Source organism: Crocuta crocuta, unplaced genomic scaffold, assembly GCF_008692635.1.
Source record: "Crocuta crocuta isolate KB4526 unplaced genomic scaffold, BGI_CrCroc_1.0 scaffold35, whole genome shotgun sequence".
In the NCBI taxonomy this organism is placed as follows: domain Eukaryota; kingdom Metazoa; phylum Chordata; class Mammalia; order Carnivora; family Hyaenidae; genus Crocuta; species Crocuta crocuta.
The window spans coordinates 4,730,237-4,758,205 of record NW_027530625.1 but is presented as its reverse complement, the minus strand read 5'-3'; the positions used below and the strand labels follow the sequence as shown (position 1 = coordinate 4,758,205).

Genomic DNA, 27,969 nt, shown 5'->3' with positions numbered 1-27,969 from the left:
GCCTGGCAGGCCGCCTGCCCCAGCCCCTTCTCTAAGGAAGCGCATTTCCTGCCTCCCCGGGCCAGGCTGGATGAGCCGGGAGCTCCCCGCGGCTGCCGGTCATACCCTAGCTCCCATCTGCAGCCCCAGGCCGGGACTGTGCCGCCGCGGTCGTCCACAGGAGCCCAGCACCCCCTCCCCGTCCATCCTTCAGCCAGCCACCCCCTGGCCCGGCCCTGCGCCCTGTGCCCACTTCTCCTGACCCCTCGGCCGCCACCTCAGAAGGCTGGAGCAGGGACGCCGTCGCTCCGGCCGCCTGATCCCCTTGGGTCCCCGCTCGCGCCCACGCCGGCCCCCACGCCCACCTGCAGCCCTGCCCCTGGACACCGGATAAGGCCCAGCGCGCAGACCGCCAGGTGGACAGCATGGACCGCGCCACGCTTTCCCCCGTTGTTGCCTTGCTGCTGGTCGTCTGCAGCCTCAGACCCACAGGTAAGTGTCTGGGGACCCTGGGTGGGGAGACTCGGCCCCGAGTGTTCCCGGCCTCTACCCTGATCCCAGTGGGGCTGTCCTAGGGGGTTTGGACAGCCTGAGGCGGGCACCCCAGGGTGACCAACCAACCCCGGGCCGGCAGGACAAAGAACATTCAGCCCTAAAAGTCTCAAACAGGGAAGAGATATTTACCTTTCTCTTAACCTTGGCCTCTGGCCTCCCAGCTACGTCCAGTTTCTCCCCCAAGAAGCCTTGGGTCCAAGAATGCTTGCTGTGCAGCCCTGGGAGAGTCTCCCGCCCTCTCTGAGCCTCAGGTTCCTGTCTGAAGAACCTGTGGCAAGGAGGGCGTGTGAACTCACAGCACTGGGGCACTTGATTCAAACCCCATGCGGCTGCTTCCTCGCAGGGTGATGTTGGGGGACTGCGAAGTGGGGGTGGGAATGGAACTCCTCCGGGGCTGTTGCGAGGGTGAGGGGTGAGGCCATGCTTGTAGGGAGAGTTCCGGGAAGGCTGGAGGGTTCTGTGTTGTTACTGTGGCTTTATGATTAGCTTTCAATTCCTGCCCCTCACCTCTCCGGGGCCTGTGAGCGGCTCCCAGAATGCTCTTGAACTTGGTGCTCTCTCTCTGCCTCTACTTACCCTCTCCTCCTTGAGATGCTGCCGCGTGGGGGGCACAGGCCCAGACTAGGGGTTCTGTGGGGGCTCCTCAGCCTGGGGGTTTTTCTGGCTGGTCATGGCTCTCGGCCTTCTGAAACTGACCAGATGAGTGGCTGTGAGGAGCTGGGACTCCCAACCCTCATCCCACCCATGTGGGCCTCACCGTGCCCGCCTAAAACCACAGGACAGCCCTGTGGGCACCCCTTCACCCATGGTGCATCCAGGGACTCCCTTTAGGATCTGGGGGTGGGGTGGAAAGATCATAGGGGAAGAACACAGCCGTAACCACCCTCCCCCCTGATCCCACCCTGTGGCATTTTAAACCCCTCATCCTTGGCTTCTAACCCCTTACCACTGCCTCACTGATCCCAGAAAACTGTCTCAGACATTAAATGACTTAGCACGAATTTGACCTCAGGCGTGTGGCTCCTAACCACGTGTAATATGCACCCTCCACCCCATATAGCTCCTAGCAACCCTGCAAGATGGCTGCCTCTATCTCCCCATTTTACAGGAGAGGAAGTAAAGGCTGTGACCTGCCAAGTTCACACAGCCCAGACAGAAGCCCACCTGAGCTCCACAGTAGGTCTCCAGGCTGCCCTGTCTTTCTCCCGCCTCCCCCACATTTCTAGCTTGATAACACTCCCTTCTTCGTAATCATCAGAGAAAGATCCATGTACATCTTTGGGGTCTGGTTTTATAGGACGGAAGGCAGTGGCGTGCTGGCAAATCGTTAACAACAGAGAAGGAGGGTGCTGGGCATGGCGTCTGTTAACGTCCAGGGTGTACATGTTTCCACGTGGCCGATTTCAAGCTCCCAACTCCCCAAGCTTAAAGTTAGGACGCAGGGTTCAGCAGTACCTTTGTCGGGTACAGCAAGATGAAGCAGACAGGGATAAAAAACCTCAAGAGCATAGATCTAGTAACGTGGAGGAACATAATTAGGAAGTAACGAGTTTTGGTCGTTTAAAATATATCACTTGTTTGTAAGCTTATACAATTTAATGTTTTTAAGATTTAATTTTTTAATTTTTATTTTTTGAGAGCGCGTGCTCACACAAGAAGGGGGAGGGAGAGAGAGAGAGAAGGTCAGTCTTAAGCCATCTCCTTGCTCAGCGAGGATCCCAACTCAGAGCTTAATGCCATGACTCTGGGTTCATGACCTGAGCCAAAGTCAAGAGTCAGAAACTTACCCAACTGAGCCCCCCAGGTGCCCCTAAGATTTTATTTTTATTTATTATGAATTTCTTAAGTTTATTTCTTTATTTTGAAAGAGAGAGAGAGCGCAAGCGCCCACAAGCAGAGGAGGAACAGAGAGCGAGAGAGAGCGAGAGAGAATCCTAAGCAGGCTCCACGCTGTCAGCACAGAGCCTGATGAGGGCTCACAGATCGTGAGATCACACCCTGAGCCAAAATCAACAGTCAAGATGCTTAACCGACTGAGCTATCCAGGCACCCCTATTTATTTATTTTTAAGTTTGTTTCTTTTGAGAGTGACAGAGACCGTGCAAGTACGGGAAGGACAGAGAGAGAGGGAGACAGAGAATCCCAGGCAGGCTCTGTACCAGCAGCATGGAGCCTGACCTGGGGCCTGAACTCCTGAAACCAAGAGTCTTAAACCCATCGTGGGGCTCAAACCTACAACCCCAAGATCAAGATTCGCATGCTCCATCAACTGAGCCAGTCAGGCACCCCAAAATCAAATTTTTAATAACGGCTGTGTTTATCAGCCAGGTAGAGAAACTGGTGACTTATTCTGCCCCTGTGAGCAGGTACCACCACTCTGCTGGTGATCAGAGGGCTCAAGGCCATTCCAAACCACTCAGGCCAACTCACTNTAGAACCAGAGCTCCATGCTGGGGGTGGGGTGGGAGTGACTCTCGCATCCTCAGTCAGGCCAGAGAGGGTAAAAATGGGTCCGGAACAGGTCCAAGAATGGGTCCAGCCTTCTGGGAACGCAGCTTGGCAGAATCCCTCAAAACCGTAATTTATGTAACAAACAGCTCAGCCTTCAACTCCATAGAGTTATTTCCTCAACTCTGTAAAGATGTATGGCCCACAGGTACCTGTAACAAAAATGTCCAAATGTCCATCAGCCTAGGTCCTATCAAATGAATTTTTTTTGTTTTTTTTTCTATCAAATGAATTATGAGGCGGTGAAATACCATGCAGCCCAAACCAAGAAAAAGCTAAATCTACACACTGCTGTGGACAGATGTCTGGGACGCAGTGTTAGGTGTTCAAACGGCACTGCGACTCCATTTCTGTAAGAATAAAATAGGAACAGGGGCGCCTGGCTGGCTCAGTCAGTGGAATGTGTGACTCTTGATTTCAGGGTTGTGAGTTCCAGCCCCACAATGGGTGCAGAGATTACTTAAAAATAAAATCTTTGGGGGAAAAAAAAGAATGAAATAGTAGTAATGCACAGTATGCATGGAGAAAATTCCAACATCCCTGTTCTCCAGCCCAAGGTTTCCCTAGGCAATTGTCTTTAAGACATTTTTTTTAATCGTGTCAGAACTTTTTATTTTGAAAGAATAAACATGTAAGTTTGTTTCTTGTTTTTCTTTTTGTTTGTTTTTTTTTTTTTTTACCCTTCACGAATTTGCATCAACCTTGCTCAGGGGCTCTGCTAATCTCTGTATTTTTCTGATTTTCGTATGCATGCTGCTGAAATGAACACAAACGTACATTTTTTTCCATGAAGGTTCTTATTTTACTTTATTTTTTAAAGTAGGCTCCATGCCCAGTGTGGAGCCCAACACGGGGCTTGAACTCAAGACCTGAGATCAAGACCTGAACTGAGATCAAGAATTGGATGCTTGGGGTGCCTGGGTGGCTCAGTTGGTTAAGCGCCTGGGCTCTTGACTTCGGCTCCGCTCGTGACCTCACAGTTCGTGAGATTGAGCCCCGCATCTGCACTGTCAGTGCAGAGCCTGCTTAGGAGACTCTCTTTCCCTCTCCGTCTCTGCCCCTCTCTCACTTGTGCTGTCTCTCTCTCAAAAGTAAATAAACATTAAAAAGAAGAAGAAGAAGAAGAATTGGATGGTTAACTGACTGAGCTTCCCAGGTGCCCCATCATATAGATTCTTAAAGAGCAATTTAGTTAGATATTCACTTCAGGCTCCTCCTCAAAGAATGTAGATAAGGGAAAAAATCACTTCCCAAGTTCTTTTATTAATATAGGCATTGTTAGCCTGCTGGTGGGTTGCTTACTAGTTTTTGTCAAGCTTGTTAAGGTAATTTTAATGCATACAAATCATCTTTTGGGAGCCTTGGTTACTCTTCGTATGTCCCAGAAAGTTTCTATGTTGTCATGTAGACGCCATAACCATCCCATCGTGTTTCCAGAATGTTCTTTCCCTTAAATGTGCCATCCCGTCGTCTGATGAATCTCTTATTGCTGAATATTTAGGTGGTTTCCCCTTTGAGGCTAGTTATAAATGCCACCACTGCGCACGTTTTTGGTAGATGCACCTCTTCCTGTATTTTGGAGTATTTCACTTGGATAGAGTCCCAGAGGCGAGGGTGCCAGGATTTGAAGCCCACGTTGGGTGGCTGGGATCTGTTTCCAAAGTGTGGACATGGCTTCACGGAGGGATGGGACAGAGGTGGGACTTGGAGCCCTGTGCCGCCTACCCCCTGTGTGGGGATCTGGGCTCTCTGGAGGGGGGCTAGTGATGCAGGACAGAGGCCACAAATATCTATCTATTAGAGCCTGCACTCCAGAGCAGTTTCCCATTTGCCAGGAGGTAAAAGAAGAGGTGTGTGAGCCAGGTCTAAGGATGAGACCCCGGGGACATGACCACTGAGATTCTCATCTCAGCCAGACAGAGAGTGACACTAAGCTCCAGCCCCAGCTTTGGGACATCAGCCCTGGAGGCTGGAAAGGACCATCATCTGGGGCTGGACCATCGATACCTGGGACAGGGCCGGGGGTGAAGAGCCAAATGGAATTGCTGACATTGATTCAGCACTCACTCTGTGCCAGACGCTGCCCTAGGCCTGATGTGTCCCATCAGACTTAACCTCCACAGCGTCCTATCAGACTTAACCTCCACAAAAGCCCAATGAAGCAGACACTCCTGTCACCGCCATTCGACAGCTGATGAGACTGGGGAAAAGGCAGGCGAAGAGATTTGCCCATGTGACAGCCCAGAAATGAGCGGCTGGGGCTTGAGCCTTGGGTCTGACCTGGGAACTACTGCCTGAGAGCAGAGAAGATTTGGTTCCCTTCTTGCCTGACATCGACCCATCCAGCGAGCATGCAGCTGGATTAGTCCCGTCACAACAGGGCTTTGAGAGTTGAACAGAAGTTGACCAAGAGGTCAAGTAGAGGAAGACTCTTGGTCTGGGAGAGAGCGCCGCAGATGCCAGGAATGAGGTGCATTTGGAGGAGGGGCTCACGTCTCCCCAGTGGGCATAAGCAGTCATGAGAGCAAAGGCCAGTTCCTGAGCAGCCTTGCGCATCGGGAGCCCACTCCGCCCTGGCCAGGGGTCATTGGCCAACTGTCTGAGCAAGTGGGTGAGGAAGGTGTTGTGATTACCATCAGCCCCACTGTGAAGACAGCAACACTGAGGCATGGAGAGGAAGCTGGGAGATCCCTCCACTCTTCAATTCCGTGTTAGATTGTGGAGTGTGGACTTGACCGAGGGTGTTGAGCCACGGGAAAGATGGGAGAAGGGAGCACTGAGGCATCACTGGGGGGCGGGGGGGCTGTACTGGAAGTTGGGGAATCTGTGAGGCTATAACTGGACTCTGAGAAGAGCAAAGGGTGGATGGGTAGCTGGGTGACCGAGGAAGAGAAAAAGCCTGTCAATAAGGTTCTGCCCCGATATTATGAAATAATCACAGCTACTGCGTTCAGAACGCTTACTGGGCACGAGGCTCTTCACACGGCTTACTCACCAGGCTGACACACAGCTGGGAAGTAGCGCTGAGTGTGCGAGCTGCATCGCCTGGCATACAAATACAGCCTCGGGTAAATCCTTGCACCTTGCGGGTCTGGTCTCCCCATGTGCCCAGTGGTTACAATAACAGTACCCACATGGGGCGCCTGGGTGGCTTAGTCGGTTAAGCGTCCAACTTTCGCTTAGGTCATGATCTCACGGTTCGTGGGTTCAAGCCCCGCGTCAAGCTCTGTGCTGACAGCCAGCTCAGAGCCTGGAGCCTGTTTCAGTCTGTGACTCCCTCTCTCTCTGACCCTCCCCTGCTCACGCTGTCTCTCTCTCTCTCCTAGAAATAAATAAGACATTTAAAAAAAAAAAAAAAAGTACCCACCTGTAGGGCTGCTGCAAGCATCCAGTGAATAAACCCACGGGAAGCCTCGAAATGGTGCCTGGCTCTCAGTAAGCATGATGAAGGCTGTTTTGCAAAGGGGGAAACCAAGGCTCAGAGAAGTTAGGCCTTTGCTCAAGGTGACCATCTTTTTTTTTTTTTAATTTCTTTTTAATGTTTATTTTTGAGAGAGAGAGAGAGACAGAGAAAGAGCATGAACGGGGAAGGGGTAGAGAGAGAGGGAGACACAGAATCTGAAGCAGGCTCCAGGCTCTGAGCTGTTAGCACAGAGCCCGACGCGGGGCTTGAACTCACAAACTGTGAGATCATGACCTGAGCCGAAGTCAGATGTCCAACCGACTGAGCCACCGTGGTGTCCCAAGGTGACCATCTTTTTAAGAGGTAGAGCTGGGATTTGACCCAGGCCATCTGACTCCGGAGTTGCTTTTTCTTGACCATTATTCTCCGTGACCTTTCAAGGTGCCGGGGTGGCGTGTGGAAAGCCCTGAGGTGGCCCTATGCTCATGGGTGGGGGCGGGGGAGGAAGGAGAGAGAGGTGGGGAAGTGGCTCCCAGGTCTTGCGCACAGGCCGGGTCACCCAGGCCCTGAGTGGCGCCTCCTCCGAGCCGGGTCCCGGGAGGCCCTGGCGTTTCCCTTGGTGCCAGGGGATTGTTCTCTGCTCTGTCTGGACCCGCCTCCGGCTCCGGGAGACAGGCCCGGGCGTCACACTCCCTCCTGTCTCCCCATTCTCGTCTGCGGGGTGGGGGCAGCCAGGATTCGAAAAGGCCCCAAAATAAATGGGCCTCTTATCTGATCTCCCAGCCTGGCCCGTTATCTGATCATTACATAATGGCCAGGACTGTGGCCTCTCCCGCTGACGGCATGGAGGAGGTGGCCCGGCTCTCCAGGAGGAACTGGGGTTCCTGGAAGTCTGGGGAAGGGGGCTGGGAAAGTCCCAAGGAAAGGAGGCAGGCACTGCATTCATCTGCAGGCCGGACCCCAGGCCATCGTGGTAAGAGGTGGGTCCGAGGCCTGGCCTGGTTAGCCATGTGCAGTGTGATTCAGGCACGGCCTGCCTCTCCGGGCCTCAGTCTCCCCATCTGTATAGGAAGGGTTTGGACCAAGTCTGTGTTTGCTGATAGGCAATGGGCGAGGAGCACTGAGCGGCTTAGCGGGCCACCAGGTGATGGTGGGGACAGCCCTTGCCTCTGCTGGGGTGAGGGGGTCTACTGGCCTGAGGCACCAGTGACCTCCCTGTCAGAGGCCCCTCGCCTGCAGGCTGCCCTTCCCCCCACTTCACCCCAACCCCCCGGTCCCATTCATCTCCAGTGACTGAAGCCACTCAAATAATCATAACTAAAAGATGTGCCCCACGCCCTGCCTCATGGAGTCCTCTCACCCACCTCTACGGGTTATGTGGGTTCTAATGATCATTCCACAGACGAGGAAAATGGAGCCCAAAGCGATGAAATGGAGTTCACATGGCCAGGAAGCATGGGCCCGAGATTTAAACCCAGGTCAGCCTGGCTCCAGGGACCTTGTCTTCAATCAAAATGGCATATGACACTTGCGCTCTGAGACTCGCACACAGGACAGGGCCAGGGCAAAGACCTATAAGGCTGGGCCCCCATCGCAGACAAACGTCCTTGTCCTGAACTTCTCCCTCTCAGCGTGCTGCTGGTGGGTGGTGTCGTCGTCGTGACCAGGGACGGCCATCTTTAGTCTTCCTCTTACCCCTGGGGGGCCTGAGCCCAGCAAGGCTGGCTTAGACAAAGACGGTCCAATAGCCCGGGATTCGGAAGAAGCCTCCCTACCCCCCTCCTCTGCGCTGGCGACGGCTGGACTTGCGGCCAGTCCCTCCGCGCCCATCTTTGATCTCCAAGAAAACAGGAAGTGAGCGCGACAAGATGGAGACACAAACTTCCAAACAGTCTCCCCTTCTCTGTCCTCCTTCCCTCCTCCGGAGCCCCCCCCCTTTCCCCAGCACATTCCTTAGGACGAGGTGTAGGGGCCTCATTTCCTCTTCCTCCTCTGCTGGGTCAGGGTGAAATTCCATTCCCTTCCCTCAGGACCTGTGTTTCCGGGCGGCCCAGGGGCAGGCTCTGCGGCCCAGGCCTACTCCCACAGCCACCCTCTGACCCTGGGCCGCCCTTCTGGCTCGCTCTGTCCCTCGGGGCCGGGAGACTCTCAACCCTCCTTGGCCCCTTCCTCCCAGCCTCCCCAAGGCGCAGGAGGGAAAGTTTTTGTCTCCTGATCTCAAGCCTCCTCTCCCTGTGGAGTGAGCCAGCCTGGAGGCACGTCGTCGGAGCCCTGCCGCGCGCGTAGCCAGGGTCGCCTGATGCAGCAAATAAAAATATAGGAGGCTCAGTTAAATTTAAATTTCGGATAAACAATGAAAAAAATGTTAGCGTAACTATGTCCCAGGGAGCCTGGGTGACTCCCTCGGCTAAGCGTCCAAGTCATGACTTTGGCTCAGGTCATGATCTCATGGTTCATGGATTCAAGCCCCGTATCAGGATCTGTGCTGACAGCGCAGAGCTTGCTTGAGATTCTGTCTCCCTCTCTCTCTCTCTCTCTCTATTTATTTTTATTTTAGTTTTTGGGAGATAGCGTGTGCATGGTGGAGGGGCAGAGAGAAAGGGAGACACAGAATCCAAAGCAGGCTCCAGGCTCTGAGCTGTCAGCACAGAGCCCGACGCGGGGCTTGAACTCATGAGCAGTGAGATCATGACCTGAGCTGAAGTCGGACGCTTAACCAACAGAGCCACCCAGGTGCCCCTGTCTCCCTCTCTCTCTGACCCTCCCCTACTCACTCTTTCTCTCAAAAATAGATAAACATTAAAAAAATTAAAATTAAAAAATATGTACCATTTTTAGTATATTTAGGATATGCTTATACTTTTAAAAATCAATCATTCTTTATTCAACTTTAACTGGGCACCCTGCATTTTATGTGTCAACCCTCCCCCTGGGAGCACTGTGAGCTCAGGCAAGAGACTTTTCCTTTCTGAGCCTTAGTCTCACCATCTGTGGAATGGATATAATGCTATCCACCTCGCAGGCAGGCTGTGAGGATGTACTAGAGCCCTAAGGCAGTGCCAGGCACCCAGTAGGCATTCAGAAAGTCCCAGCACTGTCACCTCCTTCTTCTCATCTGGTGCTCTCTCGGGCTGTGCTTCGCCAGCAGGTCTCGCAGAAACTGTCCATTGTGACCTACAGCCCGTGGATGCCGAGGTGACATACATCACGAGTCGGGTTCCTGAGGGCTGCGTGGCTCAGGCCCCCAATGCTACCCTTCAAGTTCACATTCTCTTCCTGGAGTCCTCAAGGGTAAGCGCCTGGTGGCGGGGCTGGGTGGGGTCCCAGAGAAAGGCCTGGGGCCACCGGGATGAGGGGAGCCTTCCTTGTGGCTGTCCCCGGAGCAGTGGGCTGCATCCTCACCAGGGCCCCGGCCAGGAGGGACACGTGGGCATCTCACAGGGCCGGGGAGGGATGGCATTTCTGGAGCCAACATCACAGAGGCCTTCTGGGTGCCGCAAGACCCAGGTGGGAAGGGCTGGGTTTGGCCACTGAGTGGAGATGAACCACGTGAGCCGTGGAGGGGACCCGGTGAGCCATCCCCTGTGCGCCTGCAACGGTGAGGCTTTTGCTGCTTCTTAGCGGACTAAGCTCCCCCCACCCAGGCAGCCTCCTTGGGCTTTGAGAAGGTGTTTCCCTCTGTCGAGCCCAAATCTCCCTCCCTGGCATGTCCCTCATTGGACATGTGTGACCTGGCCAGGCAGCCCACAGGGACTGAACGCCAGCCATGCCGCCTTGAAGACCACTGAAACCTCCCCTGAGGTCCAGCATTAGCTTACGTCCCTCCTAAGGACAATAACACATTTATCGAGTGCTTACTATGCGCTAAATTCTGTCCCAGGCTTCTGCGCCAGACTCACTGCGTGCCAGATTCTGTGTGAGGCTTACTGTGTGCTGTTAGAGGCCCTACTAAGAGCCAGGACCTGAGTTCAACATCTTACATGTATTAAGCCTCCCAAGGGCCCATCTATCAGAGCCGGTTATTACCCCCTACTTTTTGGAGGAGGAAACAGGCAGGCCTGGAGGGGCGAAGCAGAACACCCAAGGTCATAGTTCACGCTAGCTTCTGGGAGACCCCAAGCTAGACCGTCGCCTCGCTCCCCAGCCGGATGCGTGTTCAGCCGGCATCCGGGCTGCCTGGGCCACTCATCATACCTGGGTGATGTGGCGTCAGGTCCTGATAGCGATTTAGTGGCGTCAGCTCAGGAAACTTGTGGCCCAGCTGCCCCTGAAACTGTTAAGTTGCCCTGCGTTTGTGGGATGATAAGAGGGTGCCCAGACCACCAATATCGGGGGGGGCCTGCTCCCCACCGCCCTGCCTGCCACCCGGACTGCAGGCCTCGATAATCCCCAAAGCCAAGATAGCACCAAACACACGTTACATGGTTTTCGGAGCCATTGTAATTTTTTTTCAAGTTTGGTAACGATGTGGAAAATAAGATTGCCCTCTGTAAGTTCGTTTCATTTGTTCCCATGATTGGGTCTCTGTACCTCCTCTGGGTGACTGGGCTCCCCCAACCCTAGAGCCCGAGTAAAGCCCTCTGCCAAGTGCCCAGGTCTATGGGAAACAGATGTGTAGACAGACAGCCAGGATGCGGGTGATTGGTGCTTTCTTGGGGAGAGCAGGGCAGGGTGGGTACTCCAACCGCTGTGGGATTAGGCAGGGCTTCCTGGAGGAAGCAACGACACGAAGGATGGTCAGGAGCTCAGGGAGTGAAGGAGGCGTTAGGGGAGAGCACAGGACAGAGTGAACGCACAGGCAGGTAAGTGGACAGTGGTTAGGGTCCAGGTGTAGTTCACCGTGGCAGGAACTTGCCGTTCACCTTTGGGGCAGGGCTGGGGACATGAAAAGGCCCTGTCACCATATGAAGGAGTTTGGTCTTTATTCTATGGGCAGTGATGGTCATCAGAGGGCTCTTAGGGGTACAGTAGGATGCCAGTGTAACTCGTGTCATCTTAGAGTTCATGACAACACGATCTCCCGTCACCCTCTGCCTCTTCTGGAGAACTCAGTCCCCGGAGCATCTGGCTTTTAATCCCAGAAGCCACGCTGCAAGCCCAAGGTTGCCAGACATGTCTTTTTGAGGGGGTGGTAGAGACAGCAAGTCCTCAGGATGCTGGGGCTCCAGCCTTGGGTGTCACTGACCAGTACCTCCCATAGTGCCGGGCCCACCGAGGGGGCTCCCTCTCCTCACTCTCCAACACACACACACACCCATTTCTTAGACGTCGATTTATTTCTTTTTGAGAGAGAGAGAGAGAGCGTGAGCAGGGGAGGGGCAAAGAGAAGGAGACAGAATCTGGAGCAGGCTCCATGCTGTCTGCGCAGAACCCAACGTGGGGCTCGAACTCACGAACTGTGAGATCATGACCTGAGCCAAAACCAAGAGTCAGATGCTTAACCGACTGAGCCACCCAGGCGCCCCTCACACGTATTTCTTGGGCTCAGGACTCACTGAAGAATCACAGAGTATCAGGATCTGGGTCAGGGTCTGACAGCAAATAACTGTTTGATGAATGAATGAATGAATGAATGAATGAATGAATGCCTACACTGCTGTGTGACCTTGACGCAATAGTTAAGAACACAGATTCTGGGGCCAGTCTTCAGACTCCTCCTCTCAGAACAGCATGGCCTTGGGCCACCTCTCTAAGGCATTGGTTTTCTACGAGAAATATGGGGCCGATGACAGTACCTCCCTCGCAGGGGGGCTATGAGAGTCCAGCGGGGCAGGGCTGGCAAATACCGAGTGGAGGCTGGCCCAGTAGCTCTGCTTACTGTCCTTATAATATCTCCCCTCTGGCCTGTGCATCTCACCTGTAAAAATCTTGCCGGGTATGCTACAGTTTCCAGAATATGGTCCCGCCAGTCAGCTAATTGGATCCCCAAAAGTTAAGGCTACCAGGTAGCTGAGGCAGGGGCTGTGAATCCCACCAGACCCCATGCTGTGACACGGAAGGCATTTTTCTCCCTGGGGAGGCCCCCCAGGAATTGGGTCCACAGCCTGATAGCACCCCGTATGCCCCCGACAACCAGCCGTTGCCAGGTGCCTGCTCTGTGCCCAGCCAGCGCTGGGCATTGATGGTGCAGAGAGAAATCAGATGTGACCCCTGCTATCGAGCGACTCCCAAGCCAGGGGAGGTGGAGGTGGCCATCAGCACGCGGGGTGTTGAGTAATGGGATTGGCAATGAGGGGCACAGGGGGCTGGGGGGGGAAGGGGCAATGGCACATGCTCCGGGTGTCTAGCCAGACAGACGGGGGCATTCCAGGCAGAGGGCACCACACGAATGAAGGCCTAGAGGCCAGAAATAAGAGCTGACGGGGTCGGGGGGGGGGGGGGCAGCTGTCTCAGCAAACAGCCCGAGCCCTCTCGACCCGTGGCCGCCATCTTCAAACCCTGGCACACGGCAACGGCTTTCCCGTCCACCCCCGCACAGCCTCCGAATCCTCAGATTTCCTGTGGGTGGACAGCAGACGACCTGAGAGAGCCAAGCAGCTCGGGGAAGAGAGGTCTGCAGCAGACAGACCAGGGGCCCGTTGGGCAGGGGCTCTATCTCCCTGGGTCCCCGAAGGGCAGGCCGGAGCCTGGATTCCGGGAGGGGGCCCAGGGTCACATCCTGACCCGCGGAGACAGGAAACCGGCCTGGTGCCTCAGCGATTCCCGTCAGACTGACTACGCTGATCTGTCCTCCTGACAAACCCCAGGCAGCCAGACCCGAGCTGGGGCGGCCGCTGATTCACCCTACTCCTGGGCAGAGTCGGGGAGCCAAAGACACCCCACCCACCCCCAAGCACACGGAACCTGCTGGGCTCTTGCACTGACTCATTCCTGACCAGAGGGGCAGGCGAGGCTGCTCAGGCAGAGAGGGAGAGCGGGAGGGGCCCTGGGCTACCGTCCTGAGCGGCGGTGAAGGGCTGTGGAGGGGTGTCACTCTCAGACTCGGGTAATGGGGACCCCTATTCAGGCCCCACAATTAGCGGCTCTTCTCTGGCCTTCTTCCCGTTGCACTTCTCCCCCGGGAAGAGGGTATCTGCAGGCCAAAGGGACATGGAGCCTGTACTCGTCCCCTGAGTCCGTGCTCTGGGTACCTGGACTCCAGAATCCTCTGCCCTGTATGTGCTGAGCCTCCTCCCAGGGCTGCATGGGGCTCTTTCCTGTCCCACCCTCTAGCAGGGGTGCCGCATGGCTGGTGGGAGCCCCTCCAGACCTAAAGGATGGTCACGGTGGCTATGTGAAGGGGGTGGCCGTGGCAGAGCTTGGACATTCAGGCTGGGTTGCCCACATTCGTACTCCTGAAGAGAAGGAGGTAGAAGGAAAGGAGGGCAGGCTGGAAGCCAGGGGCTGCCATTTGTATTCGGATCTCAGGCCTTACGGATATTAGGGGTAGGTTTGGTGGAGGGGCGCACACCAGGGGCCAAACAGACTGAGAGGGGATAGAGACTGCTTTCTCACTGCTGTGTCCCCAGTGTCAAGTTCAGGGTCAGACTGGAAGTAAATGATGGATGGATGGATGGATGGATGGATGGATGGATGGATGGATGGATGAGTGGGTGGGTGGACGGATGGATAATGGAAAGACAAGGAAGGATAAATATACATGCACGTGAGTATTTGCTGACTGACCATCCCAAGCGGTTAGTGGTGCCACGTGCTGTTAGTCTTGCTGTCTGTCAAGCTCCTGGAGGAGAGAGTTGTGCCCCTTCAAGAGCCCAGAAACCCCAGGCTGGGCCCAGCCCTGGCCTCTCAGATTGGCAAATGAATGGGGGAGGTGGGAGAACGCAGGCTGACCAGGAGTCCTCAGCTGGGGAAAGTAGCAGGTCTCTCCTGGAGAGTTCTGGAAGCCCACTCTGTGTCCGCCTGGCTAGAGACTGTGACTCCCGGGAAGCCAAACACTGGGAAACCCCCCTCCCCAGATGGCAGGATGAAATCCAGTGGCCACGCGATACTAGAACATCGCTGAGCCCCACTCCTCACTACACAGAGGGGAAGACCGAGGCCCAGAGAGGGGATGCCACAGTGAGACGGAACTAAGGCAGTTCCAGCTAACTGCTGCCCACCTCTAATGCCAACCCCCCGTCCCCAAACCATGGCACTCGAGATGGGTGGGCAAGGGGGGAAAGGCAGGAAAGGAAAGCTAACTTGCTGTATTTAGCTAAGCACTGGAGAGACTGCTTTGGAAGCAGAATCTCCCAGAAGCCTCACAAGTCTGTGAAGTGGGCATACGGTTCAGCGGATTTGCCAGATCGGGAAACCGAGGCCCAGAGAGGAAGAGGGACTGCCCAGGGTCACAGGTGAACGACCGAGCCCCCATTTGAATTCAGATCAGTGTGGCTTGGACCCCTCTCTCCTGCCACCCTGCTTGTGCGGATCACCCGAGTCAGCTGGGGTGGACAGAGGCACGGCTGGCTCCAATCTGGCCGGCTCCAGTCTGGCCCTGGGAGGGTGGGGGCTGCAGGCAGCCCCAAGGCTCCACTCCTAGAAGAATTGCTGGAAACAACTTTCTATAAGTGGCTACTAGTGTTCAGGGCCTCCTCACCGAAATCCCCTCTTCCCGCCACCAACCGCTGGGCCGACAATGGCATCTGTGGGACACTGGCACAAAAATAGAAACTCGGTCTCCCGCCCACCCACTCAGGGAAGGGGCGGGGGCTGGCACACTTCGGAGCTGGGAGTGAGGGGCTGGCCGGCCTGCCTACCTCCGCTAGGCTCCCAGAATTCCCCAGGATGCCATTCGGAAGACTGGGAGCTTGGTGTGGGGGGAAGGCAGACCCCTTTCTTTGCCTCCGGGCTCCGGGCTGGGAAGGAAGAGGGAAGTCAGCGTGCGTATGAGTGACTGCAGGGGTGAGTCAGGGCCTCGGGATGGAAATGTTTGCTGTGGAAACCCAACTGGCTTTTTCTGGGAACCAGCTGGCTCCGGCCAGGTCCGCGAGCTCAGAGACCCCAGGGAGCCCAGCTTTCGTGCCTCCCTGAGGTTCCACGCTGCTCCCTCGCCGTGTGGCCCTGGCCCAGGGCTGCCCCTCTTTGGGTGTCAGCCCCCAACTCTACAAGGAGGGACGTGGCGGCAACCGAGTGGCGGGTGAAGAGCTGAGTGTGTCGTCACAAACGTCCCAGAGTTGCGGTCTCCTGATGCCCTCACCCTCGGCGTGACCCGACGCTGACCTCCACTTCTGTTTTTTCACTTCCTTCATCCCGAACTCTACCTGGCATTTGTTCCCAGCCCTGTCCTGCCAAGTGGGGAGACTGAGGTACAGGGGAACGGGGGCCGCAGCCGAGCAGCGGCAAGAGCGAGGGTTCACAGGGCTCTTTCCTGCCAGCTCTGAGCTGCCCTCCAACCTCTCTGTCGCCTGCGGTGCTCTCCGCCCGCGGATGCCCACCAAGGGGGCAGAGGACAGAGCTCATCTGCTGCGGCCCATCGGTAGCGTCTCCAAGCCACAGGGCCCATCTCTGTGCTGTGCGGCCCCAAAGGCCACCCCCAGGGGAGGACAGACAGTGGTAACCTATAGGGCAGTCTGAAAGAACAATAGGGTTGAGAGGGAAGACACGGTCCAGGAGAGCTGCCCCAAGGTCCGGGGGCTGTGGGCTCCACCCTGGCACCAGAGGACGTACACTGGGCACCTGACTTCACCGCTCACCGGAAGTTCCCTTGGTAGTTTCCTTCCCTGAGCCTCAACTGTTGTATCCATAAAATGGGAGAATAGCGGATTCTGCTTCATGAGAGCACACGTCACGTGCTCAGTACAGGGCCAGGCACGGGTTAGCTCGAACCATGTGGAATTCCGGATATTCAGTTGCTTTTTCAACAGTTTTATCTAGATCCAGTTTGCCCCTTTAGAGGGTACACTTGAATGGGTTTTAGTGGCTACACAGAGTTGTGCAATCAGATGTGATTGTTCAGGCTAACAGTACACACGCATTCGGGGTAAGGAGGCGAAGGCAGGTCCTCTCTCAACAACTCTGACAGGTCGGCTGTTCCAGGCCTTTCCCAGCACCACAGGGGTAGGTCTCCGGTTAATTTCAAGCAGTCTGCCCATTGCCAATTTTTAAATTAACTAAATAAAAATTTCAGATAGTGATCACAATCCCAGAACAAACTGTCAGTTCTGACATTTAGATTTTTATTCCAAACTTTCTCAAAATATATTAAATCCAGTGTTTTAACTTTTAAAGTGTTTAGAATGTATACCTGTTTTTTTTTTTTCAGTTTTATTTATGTAAGTAAACTCCATATCCAAAGTGGGGCTCGAACTCATGACCCCGAGATCAAGAGTCACATGCTCCACCGACCAGGCCAGGAACCCCTAGGGTGCATAAATATCTCACCAAATTGATTTTAAAAGATATTTAGGAAACCAAAATGTTATAAAACCTTTAGACAACACTAATTAATCGAAGGGCACCTAGGTGGCTCAATCCGTCAAGCATCTGACTCTCGGTTTCGGCTCAAGTCATGATCTCATGCTTTGAGTTCAAGCCCCGCACGGGGCTCTGTGTGGACAGTGAGGAGCCTGCTTGGGATTCTCTGTCTCCTTCTCTCTCTCTCTCTTCCCCTCCCCTGATCACTCTCTCTCAAAAAAAAAAAAAACTATAAAACACAAATTAATAAAAAATGCGATCTTATAAAACATAAATTTGAAATATACATTTTGTTCTATGAATTTGCATAAAAATCGAATGCCAACCTCAGAGGCTCACTAACCGGACAGAGCTGCTTGTGAAACGCTGAAAGTGAAGTCACATCATTTGCTCTTTTGTTTTAAAGAGCAAAGCCACAAACAAAGAGGGACTATGGTGTCATTATTGACTAACGGAAATATTTCTGGGCAGATTTTTCCAGTGGCTGAAACGCTCTCTCTGGCTCTATGACATCAGCTGGGGGAGATGGCCAGGGGATCATTGGAAGTGAAATCTAAAACTTTCCACTGCTGTCTTCATCTTGAAACACCGCTCTCCCTTTTGATAAGCATGAAGAGATTTGGGGGGTTAGGTTTCATCTAAGGCGTGTAAAGACCGCCTGCTTTGGAGAGGGGCCGGAGCTCATTTTCCAAGGAAGTGTTTCCGTCTGTCTTCGTCCTGGAGAGTCTGTCCGTGGCAGGGCCCCTGAGGCACATCCTGTCCCGTGGTCGGCAGCTACCTGTTCACTGGCTCTGAAAAGGGTTTGAGCAGGGCTGGGGTTGCTCTTTCAATAGAAGCCTTGCCTTGGGGAATCGCTGTGTCCTTTTTCTTCTTGGGAATATGGAGGCATAGAAAAATGCAGTGGGGCCATAGGGTGAGAGCAGAGGCCTGTCCAAGTGTCATGTCCTAGCTCCATATTAAGTGCTGTGTGATCCTGGGCAGATGACTTCACCTCTCTGTGCATTTCCTCGTCTATTAAGTGAGAATAATGGCGCCTACCTCGTAAGGTTGGGAGGAGTGGATAAGTCCATATGTAAAGCACTTAGAACAGTCCTGGCAGGTAGTAAGAACTACCTAAGTGTTAAGTATTATTATTGTGGTTGTTGTTATTATTGTGGATGTGGTTGTGGTTATGAAAGCACTCTAAATGCATGCACCACGATAAATTAAAAACTTGTCATGCAGTAGGCACCTCTCAAGACAAATGATTTCAGGGGCGCCTGGGTGGCTTAGTCGGTTAAGCGTCCGACTTTCGCTTAGGTCATGACCTCGCGGTTTGTGGGTTCGAGCCCCGCGTCGGGCTCTGTGCTGACTGCCAGCTCAGAGCCTGGAGCCTGTTTCAGTCTGTGACTCCCTCTCTCTCTGACCCTCCCCTGCTCATGCTGTCTCTCTCTCTTCTAGAAATAAAGAAAACATTTAAAAAAAAAATAAAAAAAAAAAAGACAAATGATTTCAAACTCACAGTCATCTATCAAAAGGATGGTATTATAGCAAAAAAATATGGTCATTTTAGTACTTTAAGGTAGCAAGGCAAACAGGAATACTGCAAGCTGAGAAGGGGTGGGAGCCTCAACACTGCTGCCTAGGAACAGGGCACAGGGTACTAAGTCACACAGACGCTTGCGGGCCTGGTACACAGCAGGCACTCAATAGAAACAACACCCTTTGAGCTACTATTGGATAAAGTTCAAGCTTACTGCATTTTTTTTTTAATTTTTTAATGTTTATTTTTGAGAGAGAGAGTGCAATTGGGGAGGGGCAGAGAGAGAGGGAGACACAGAATCGGAAGCACATTCCAGGCTCTGAGCCACCCAGGCACCCCCAGGCTTACTGCATTCTTAAAAATCTCTTTGGGGGAGCGCCTGGGTGGCTCAGTCAGTTAAGCGTCCGACTTTGGCTCAGGTCATGATCTCACGGTTCGTGGGTTCGAGCCCCGCGTCGGGCTCTGTGATGACAGCTAGCTCAGAGCCTGGAGCCTGCTTCTGATTCTGTGTCTCCCTCTTTCTGTCCCTCCCCTGCTCTCTCTCTCTCTCAGAAAAAAAAAAAAAATTAAAAAAAAAATCTCTTTGGATTTGATGAGACTGATTGCCTTTGTTCATTTGGGGAATATTTTCTGCGCATCTCCCGGAGGCCAGTCACGGTTCTGGGCCCTGGGAGGCAGGGGCCATCCAGTGGGGCAGGGAGAGGGGAGGGGAAGCTGGCAGTGAGTGAGTTTCACTACAGCCAGTACAAGCCTAACTGCTGTGTGTGTGTGTGTGTGTGTGTGTGTGTGTGTCCCTCTCCCTCCCCCACCCTAGGAGGTCTCAGAGCTGGAGCTGACTATCCAGAAGTCCACGCAGAATGGCACTTGGCCCCAGGCGGTGCTCCTGGTCCTCAGCGCAAACAAGAACGTGCTCCTCCAGTTGCAGGCCCCAGGAATCTCACTCATCCTGGCCTTCGTGAGTGTCTTACCCCCGACCTGGGCCGAGGCCCCCGCTGTCTGTCTCCGTGGGCCGGGCTCTCCTGCCCCAGCAGGAGTCCGCTCCTCTTTTCCATTCTGACATTACTCACCACGTGAACCGGCCTGGTGAATCCCATGGGGCCCCGCCTGAGAGACCCCAAAAGGCAGCAGGGTCTGGGGTAAAGATCCCAAACCCAGACGCGGGGGTCAGGTCAACGGGCCACTCTGGCCAACTCCGATCCTCTCGCATCGCGTCTGTTTTCCCTCCTGTCCGGCGGCAGAATCGCATTCAGTGACATCCCGTAAAGTAATCTGGTCACCATCTTTGAAGAAGTTACGAGACCTGCCTGAAAATATTTATGCACAAAGGAAAGGAAACCTAACAATTGTGTTCACAGTCGTTATGGCTGGAAAGTGGGATCGGGAGGGAGATTTATTGGTGCTTTACACTTTGTTGAGTTTGCAGTATTTGCTCTAAGGAACACAGCTTGCGCTGGAGAAAACATGTTTTTTAAAAACTGAAGCTTTAAGTGTCAGCCACACCCACCAGAGAGGAGGTCAACTGGCTGGGACCCGCAGCAGGGGTGGGGGAGGGGGAGGGGGTGCCAGGGCTGGAGGAGGTGGGGTGGCCCATGGGCACTGCCTCCCCTCCTGGAAGGCGGCCCCCTGATGGGCTGCTGTTTACGCAGGAGAAAGCAGAGGGCAGGGGTGGGGGTGGACAGCAAAGATAACAAGGGAGAGAGACACAGAAAGAAAAATGGAACTGGGCAGAGGCAGCATGTGTGGGAGGGACAGACAGACACTCAGAGAAACCACAGTGGGAGGAGGAGGAGGAGGAGGAGGAGAGCTGGGAGCCAGGACAGACCCAGGTCCAGGGCTGCCTGGGAGAGGGGCCCAGGAGAGAAGTGGGGGTGGGGTGAGGCAGCCAGGCTCGCAGCAGGCACAGCAGAGGGTGGAGGAAGCCCAGGGAGCCGTGGAGGCCAATTGGGAGGGCAGAGACCCACCATCCCCATGCGGTACTTCCCTCTGTTCCCCATGGGGTAAATCAAGGCCCCGAGGAGAGCCAGGCATCCCAGCGCTCCTCCTCTCCTCTTGACTTGCACCCCCTCCTTCCCCTTCCCGTTCCTGGGCCCTGCAGGCGGGGCCCTGGGTGACGCAGGGAACCCGAAAACGCACCGCCTGGCAGGAAGGTCGCAGTAGTGGCTGGCTCCGGAGGCCTGGCCTTCCTCCCTGGAACTAAGAATACTCACGATGGGGGCGGGGCACTGTCAGAGCTGCTGGCGCCCCAGTACAGCTACCTAAGCGGGTGGAGGGACTCCATCAGAGGGACCACAGTCGGATTTGCGGCTTGGGCCTCTGTATCTGACCCGGCACCGGGCAATTGACAAACGCCTGGCCCTGTAATCCCTGTTACATGCCCATTTTTCAGATGATGACCCTGACAGGCTGGGTAAAAGTCCCTCATCTCTTCCAGCTCTAAACCAGTGCCCCAGCTCTTCCATCATAGGGGCTGGGGTTCTCACCCCTTGTTTCAGTTCTGCTCTGTTCTAGGTGGACCGTTCTATGGTGTCTTGCCTACTGCCACTGCCAGGCAGTCCCCCTTAGTATCTAGCCTCGAGCCCTTATGGTGGTGTTGCTTCAGAGTGATGCACTTTGGAGATGGAATGCAAAGGAACTCTCTGTGTCTGGGGCCCCAACCAACAGCTTCCTCTGAATCCTCTGCCTTCAACAGAACACCTCTCCCGGGAAGTCCTCCCTGCTTCCTTCCCTTGGCCCACCAGGGTCTCCCCTGAGGCATGGGCAGTAGGGGCAGTGAGGTGCTAGAGCCCCCCAGATTCCCATCCCTTCAGAGACTTGTCTGGTTCCCTTGTGTCTGTTAAATAACATCCTCTGTCTTCTGTTGTTTAACATGACTTGAGGCATGACTAGCTTCTGGGTGCTAAGACTACCCCCCCCCCCAGGGCAGGGACAATCCCTTAGTCTTTCATTCATTCATTTATTCATCTGTTTCTCCTTTCCTTCCTTGCTCCCTTTCCTCGCACCAGGAGCACCTACTGTGTGCTAGGTCTCTGGGTAAATCTGACATGTCAGAATCCCTGGTGCTGGGCCCAGGGCCTAGCACAAAGTCAGGCCAATGTTTCTCAGTGCCTACTATGTGTTTGGCACCATGCAGGGGTGACCCTAGCCACATGATGTCACAAGCATGGGCTGAATTGGAAGGGTGGGGAGGTGGCGTTTGGACAGGTGAACAAACATAGAGATGTGTGTCCATCCAGCACCCCAGGGATGGGAGGGAGATGGGGCAGATCTGGCTCTGGGTAGGGGGCTGACTAGGGGGCTTCAGATCCATCAGCCTCAGTATTCTCAGCCCTGCCTCCTCCACTTAACCAACTGGCTGCCTCCCCAAAGTACTTACTTCCCAACCTCCTGAATGGAACAGAGGGGGCTCGGCCCAGGAACAGCACCCTGAGCCTCCACGTGTCTTCCCAGGACCCCAAAATTGTCATCTTCCAAGGGCACCCAGGAATCAACACCACGCAACTGCCATCCTTCACCACCAGGAGTCAGCTCCTCGACTGGGCAGATACAAAGGGCCCCATTGCATCTATTGCTGAATTGAACGACCCTCAAAGCGTCCTCCTCCGTCTGGACCAAGGTCAGCTCTCCCCACCCCCCACCCCCACACTCCCAACTCCAGAAGTCTCTCTGGACTCAGGACTCAGCTCTGGGGGGAAAAAAAAAAAAGTGAATTCCTCTGACCCGTTCCTCAGATGTGGGCACTAAGGCTCCAAAATGGGCTGCGATTTGCCCCAGGTCACATATAGCAAGTCAGCGCTCTATGGGGACAATAAGTTTTGAGCTAGAAAGCACCACGTTTATATTACTTATTGTGCACCTACTATGTGCTCAGTCCATTGCTAGGCATCTGGGGAGTCTGTGCAGACAGACCCAGATCCTGTGGTCCTGGAGCCAACACTGTGGTGAGGAGATGGCCGTAAACATGTACACGGGTGAACACGTTCCATGATTCCACGTCATGGTAAATCCCGTAAGAAAGAAGAAAGCGAGGTGATGTGCTGGCCATTGCCGGGCTGCACCCCTAACATGTGCCACGGGCTCATGCCTTTATTAACCCTGTGTTGACAGATGAGGCAACAGGCCAGGGGACTTGCCCCAGGTCACCTGGCAGTAAGTGGTAGAGGGGAGATTTGAACTCCACTCCTCCCAGCCACCCCACTTCTTGCCTACCTGCCTTTACTGTGTAGTAGTGCCAGGCTGCTCCAGGAGAGAACTGAGGTGAGCTTGTCCCCACAGCCCCGGGGTCACCGTCCTCCTGCAGTCTGGAACCCCTCATGGACATGGGCCACACGCTCGAATGGAAGCCGCTCGCTCCGGCCTCTGTCCGGGGCTGTCGTTTGGAAGGTGTGCCTGGCCACAAGGAAGCACACATCGTGAGGGTCCTGCCAGGCACCGAGGCCAGGTAAGGGTGCCTGACCCCGCCCCAGGCCCCGCCCACACCAAGCCCCTCCCCAGACTAGGTAAGCTTATCGTTTCTACCACCTTATCTCTGGGCCCCGCCCCTATGGACCTAAGCCCCGCCCACTCCCATGCCCATCCGGCAGAACTACAGAGATCTGGTAAAAGCCCTCAATCGCTGCTCACCAGACCCCAGGCCTCGTCCCTTCCTGGCCAATCTCCATCAGGTCCCGTCCAACCCCGCATTCCTGCCCTGCGCTGACGCCGGGGTCTGTCTCCCTTCAGGCCCCGGACAGTGACCGTGAAGGTGGAACTGCGTTGTGCTTCAGGGGATCCGGATGCTGTGCTTATCCTGCAAGGTCCCCCCTACGTGTCCTGGCTCATCGACGCCAACCACAACATGCAGATCTTGGTGAGTCTTGCTCGGTGACCCAGCGGCCGTGCGCAGGCCTCGCCAGGGCTCTCCAAAGAGCAAACCCAAACTCCCCGCATCAGCACCCCAACCCTGAGCCTCCACACATCCCCCCTTTTCCTCTGTGCGCTACCTGTTCTTCCTTCAGACCTCTACCCAGACGCCACCTCCTCCATGAAGCTGTCCATCCTCCCCTAGGGAGGCCCCTACCCCAGCCCACAGGGTCAGGGAAGTTTCCTGGAGAAGCGAACCCCAAGCAGATTTGAAGGACAAATGGCAGCCAGTAGATGAGGGGAGGTGGCTCAGGCAGAGGAAACAGGAGCGAAGGACAGTGGCAGAGGCCTGCCATAGCCCCGGCTGGCCTGCGGCACCCCGTGGGCTGCCTGCCCCCTGACTGTGTCCGTGGCCCCCTGCTCTCTTGATAGACCACCGGTGAATACTCCTTCAAGATCTTTCCAGAGAAGAACATCCGTGGCTTCGTGCTCCCCGATACACCCGAAGGCCTGCTGGCGCAGGCCCAGAGGCTCAATGCCAGTGTGGTAGCATCCTTCGTGGAGCTGCCAGTGGCCAGTGTCATCTCACTGCAGGCCCACAGCTGCGGTGAGCACCCTCTTCCCTTCCCTTGCCCTCTCCTTGGATCGGTGGCCCCAGCACGGTGAAGGGCCACTGGCCATCGTGGGAGCCTTGTCTTCCTCGTCCACCGCATGAGGGCAGCGGGAGCAGCTGGGTACGGAAGCGCTAGGTGCCTGGCGCACAGGGAGGGCTGACTGCCGGACTCTGCCGCCCCTGCAGGTGGGGGGCTGCGGACCTCTCCCGCACCCATCCCGACCACCTCTGGCAAGGTGAGCTGCAACCCAGAGCTGCTCCTGTCCCTGATCCAGCCCAAGTGCTCCGAAGGCGTCATGACCCTGGTACTCAAGAAAGATCTCATCTCGGTAAGGGACCCCCGGCTCCACCCCCAGACCCAGGGAGCATAGGTAGCTAGCTGGTCATTCCTTTAGGCCAAGAGTCTTGGGGTCCTGAATGCCTGGGTGGCTCAATAGGTTAAATGGCTGACTTAGGCTCAAGTCATGATCTTGTATTCCCGGGTTCCAGCCCCACGCTGGGCTCTGTGCTGACAGCTCAGAGCCTGGAGCCTGCTTCAGATTCTGTCTCCCTCTCTCTCTCTGACCTTCCCCCGCTCACACACTCTCTCTCTCAAAAATAAATAAATACAAACATTAAGGGGAAAAAAAAGCAGACAGTAGTCATCGTTAATTAATCCTAAATGCAGGCTGAGCTAGGGGGTCATTTAATGGAATTTTTTTTTAATGTTTTATTTATTTCTAGGAGAGAGAGAGAGAGACAGTGTGAGCAGGGGAGGGTCAGAGAGAGAGGGAGTCACAGACTGAAACAGGCTCCAGGCTCTGAGCTGGCAGTCAGCACAGAGCCCGACGCGGGGCTCGAACCCACGAACGGCGAGATCATAACCTAAGCGAAAGTCGGACACTTAACCAACTAAGCCACCCAGGCGCCCCTAATGGAATATTTTATACAGCATAATCTCCACCAGATTGAAGAACAGGGTACTTACTATAAAAATAACACTGGATTTTTTTTTTTAATGTGAAAAACTAGAAAAGAAAATCTCAATCTTCCTGTCCAAAGACAGTGGCTACCCATATTTTAGTGTGTTTCTCTCTGGGATATGTTCTTGGTGGATTTCTTATATGGTGTAATCCTGTCCAGTGCACTTGTCTGTCTCTTGCTAACTCACTGCATGTATTTTTAGAACTTTGACATATGTATTTAGTATCACTTTAATAAGCACATAATCCATCATACTGACACGACATAATTAACTCCTCCTCCCTTGTTAGACATTTAGATTGCTTCCAACTGTGCAACGTTATCAATCTGTGCAGAAAAATATCATCGTGTGTTCTTTATATAGGATTATTTTCTTAGGATACATTTCCACATTAGTGAGATTGCTGGGTCAAAATGATTGAATACTCTGTAAGTTTTGATACATGTTGCCAACCCACTTTCCAAACGATGATTCCAGTTTTCACTGTGATTTCCGGGAGTATTTTGACTCTCTCTCCAGACTAGGATGTAAGGGGGAAAAAAAAAAACCCAAAAACACCTCTGCTGGAGCACCTGGCTGGCTTAGTTAGTGGAGCATATGGCTTTTTTTTTTTTAAGTTTTGTTTTTTTTTTTTTTTTTTTAATTTTTTTGAGAGACACACAGCGTGAGCAGGGGAGGGTCAGAGAGAGGGAGACACAGAATCAGAAGACAGGCTCCGGGCTCTGAGCTGGCTGTCAGCGCAGAGCCCGATGCGGGACTCAAACCCATGAACTGTGAGATCATGACCTGAGCTGAAGTCGGATGCTCAATCAACTGAGCCACCCAGGCACCCAAGCATGTGACTCTTGATCTTGGGGTTGGGAGTTGAAGCTCCACATTGGGCATAGGCTTCCTTAAAAAATAAAAATTCAAAAAATATAATTGAAAAAATGACAAAAACCTTTGCCAATGGGAGGTGGAGCACAGTGTTCCACTCTGGTTTCAATTTACAATTTTGATTAGAAGTATGGGCCTAGCTCCATATGACCTGAGGCTCTGTATCAAAGTAGCTCAGTATTTTTCTTGGTGATTTTTATATAAGCAGTTTACATTTTAAAAAGGGGGGCCCTTTGTCCATCATTCTTTTTTTTTTTTAATGTTTTTTTATTTATTTATTTTTTAGNTTTTTTTTTTTTTTTTTAAGTTTGTTTATTTTGAGAGAGAGAGAGAAAGAGCACAAGCAGGGTAGGGGCAGAGAGAGAGAATCCCCAAGCAGGCTCTCTGCCGTCAGTGCGGAGCCCCATGCGGGGCTCAAACTCACAAGCCGCGAGATCGTGACCTGAGCCGAAGTCAAGAGTCAGACGCTTAACCAACTGAGCCCCCCAGGCACCCCTGTTATTGGACATTAAAAAACATTGGGCTATCCTAGCTGCCCATCCCCCCCCCCCGCCCCCTCGATTTCTTCCGGCCTGAGGGAGGAAATCTTTGACAGGGCCTTGATGAATCATCCATGGTCTTGGGGTTTTGAGAATGACACTCACGTCTGCAGTTAAGTCCATGTGGAAATTTGGGGGCTGTGGGTACAGGGACATATGAATCGCCACCTCTCTGCTGCCCCACTCTTGTGCCCCTCTGCCTCCACCTGGCTGGCATTACTGCTGCCCAGTCCAAGGGGTTTGGATGAGCACCCCATAACCCATCAGTCTTTGGAATGTTACACTACAGTTAAAGAGAATGCGCTAGATCTAGTAATATAGACACATATTAATATGATTTATTGTTAAGTACAAAAACTAAGCTAGTGTGGATAGCAGGATGCCATTTGTCAAAAATGCCAAAAAAAAAAAAAAATCCTGCGCATTTCCTGAGTACAGCATCCATTGAAGAAAGGGTTTGAACAGAACGACTCCAACACAGAGCATACAACCCTCTTATTGATTTATGAAATGTCCGTGTGCAGAATTTGCATTCCAGGCCAATGAGTCACTGCAGCTTGGCCCGGAGTCATTTTTATTTGGTGGGCTGTGATTTCCTAAGGTGGCTCTGGACACCTGGGGAGGCAGTGGCAGTCAGGAGTGGCATTCTGGGGGAGTAGACGTGAGCGAGCTGGATTCAAGTGAGACCTCCAACAGCTCACTCAACGCTAAGGCTCTGAGATTCTTTGATCATAAGAGTGTGACTGAAAAATTCTAAGATTCTTCTAAGACAGGAGATGGCAAACGGTGGTCCTCTGTGTCTCTATAAAGTATTATTAGCACATAGCCACATCATTCATTCACATATTTCTCCAGGTGCTTTCAGGCTGTGATGGCAAAGTTTGGTAATTACAACAGAGAGCACATGGCCCACAAAACGTATTTAGTATCCGGCCATTTGTAGAAAAAATTTGCCAATCCAGGTCTAAGAGTCTAGGGTTCAGAGACTGGATTATGTTGGTGTAGATTCTACATACCCCTGGGGCTGTGGGCAATGATTTTATATAGAACTCAAAGTTTTAAATTTTAATAGTTCTGCATTTATTCAAATTATGTATATTAGAAGAAAAATAGTAACCAAGTTCATGATGTCAGTACACTTAGGAAAGGCTAAATGCAAAAGTGAATGTGGTTCAGGAAAAGTATTAGTTTTTTTTTTTTTTAAATGTTTATCTACTTTGAGAGAGAGTATGTGTGCAAGCAGACTCCACGCTCTCAGCACAGAGCCTGATACGGGGCTTGACCCTGCAATCCTGGGATCATGACCTGAGTCAAAATCAAGAGTCAGATGCCTAACTAACTGAACTCCAGGAAAAGTATTAAGTCTTAAATGGTGTAATATGAGAAAATCTAACAAAAATGAGGAAGGGAGGAGAGGCTGATTTGGGAGACTTGGGTTATGTCAGTCCTTGGTGCTGGGGGTGTGATGGGCAGGCCCCAGAGCCCNGGTGCACCATCACAAGCCTGACCTTCTGGGACCCCAGCTGCCAGGCCGAGGACAGAGATGACCAGTTTGTCTTACGCAGCCCCTACTCCAGCTGTGGCACGGACGTGACAGAAAATGTGATCAGTAACGAGGTAAGAACTGGGGCGGGGAGGAAAGGCATCTGGGCCAGCTTAGCTGCTGCCTCCTTGACCTTCTAGGTTGAAGGCCTTTGGGAGTGTGGTGTGGTGCCCAGTAGGAAGACAAGCTTGTCCTCAGTCTTCCCATCCATAAAATGGGTGGTTCGGGTGGGA

General features: G+C 53.5%; 1 protein-coding gene and 1 long non-coding RNA gene across 3 annotated transcripts in view; one reads left to right on the top strand and one right to left on the bottom strand.

Moving 5' to 3' along the window:
- The first annotated feature begins 38 nt into the window (after window positions 1-38).
- The window catches only part of ENG (endoglin), a 32,639-nt gene continuing 4,708 nt past the window's right edge, over window positions 39-27,969 (top strand). Inside the window, exons 1-9 of one of the 2 annotated variants that reach the window (XM_077768284.1) lie at window positions 39-471; window positions 9,594-9,736; window positions 19,177-19,317; window positions 21,810-21,975; window positions 22,635-22,800; window positions 23,082-23,208; window positions 23,634-23,808; window positions 24,001-24,143; window positions 27,676-27,810. In XM_077768284.1, coding sequence (XP_077624410.1) covers window positions 405-471; window positions 9,594-9,736; window positions 19,177-19,317; window positions 21,810-21,975; window positions 22,635-22,800; window positions 23,082-23,208; window positions 23,634-23,808; window positions 24,001-24,143; window positions 27,676-27,810 — 1,263 coding nt within the window. In that variant the 5' untranslated portion in view covers window positions 39-404. Of the gene's footprint in view, window positions 472-9,590; window positions 9,737-19,176; window positions 19,318-21,809; window positions 21,976-22,634; window positions 22,801-23,081; window positions 23,209-23,633; window positions 23,809-24,000; window positions 24,144-27,675; window positions 27,811-27,969 lie in introns of both variants that reach the window. The other variant, XM_077768283.1, reaches the window with a different exon arrangement.
- Window positions 18,915-22,642, bottom strand: LOC144234917 (uncharacterized). The gene is made up of 2 exons (XR_013336113.1): window positions 22,569-22,642; window positions 18,915-19,666 (listed from the first exon to the last, which is right to left on the bottom strand). It is a non-coding gene; the product is annotated as an uncharacterized LOC144234917 (long non-coding RNA).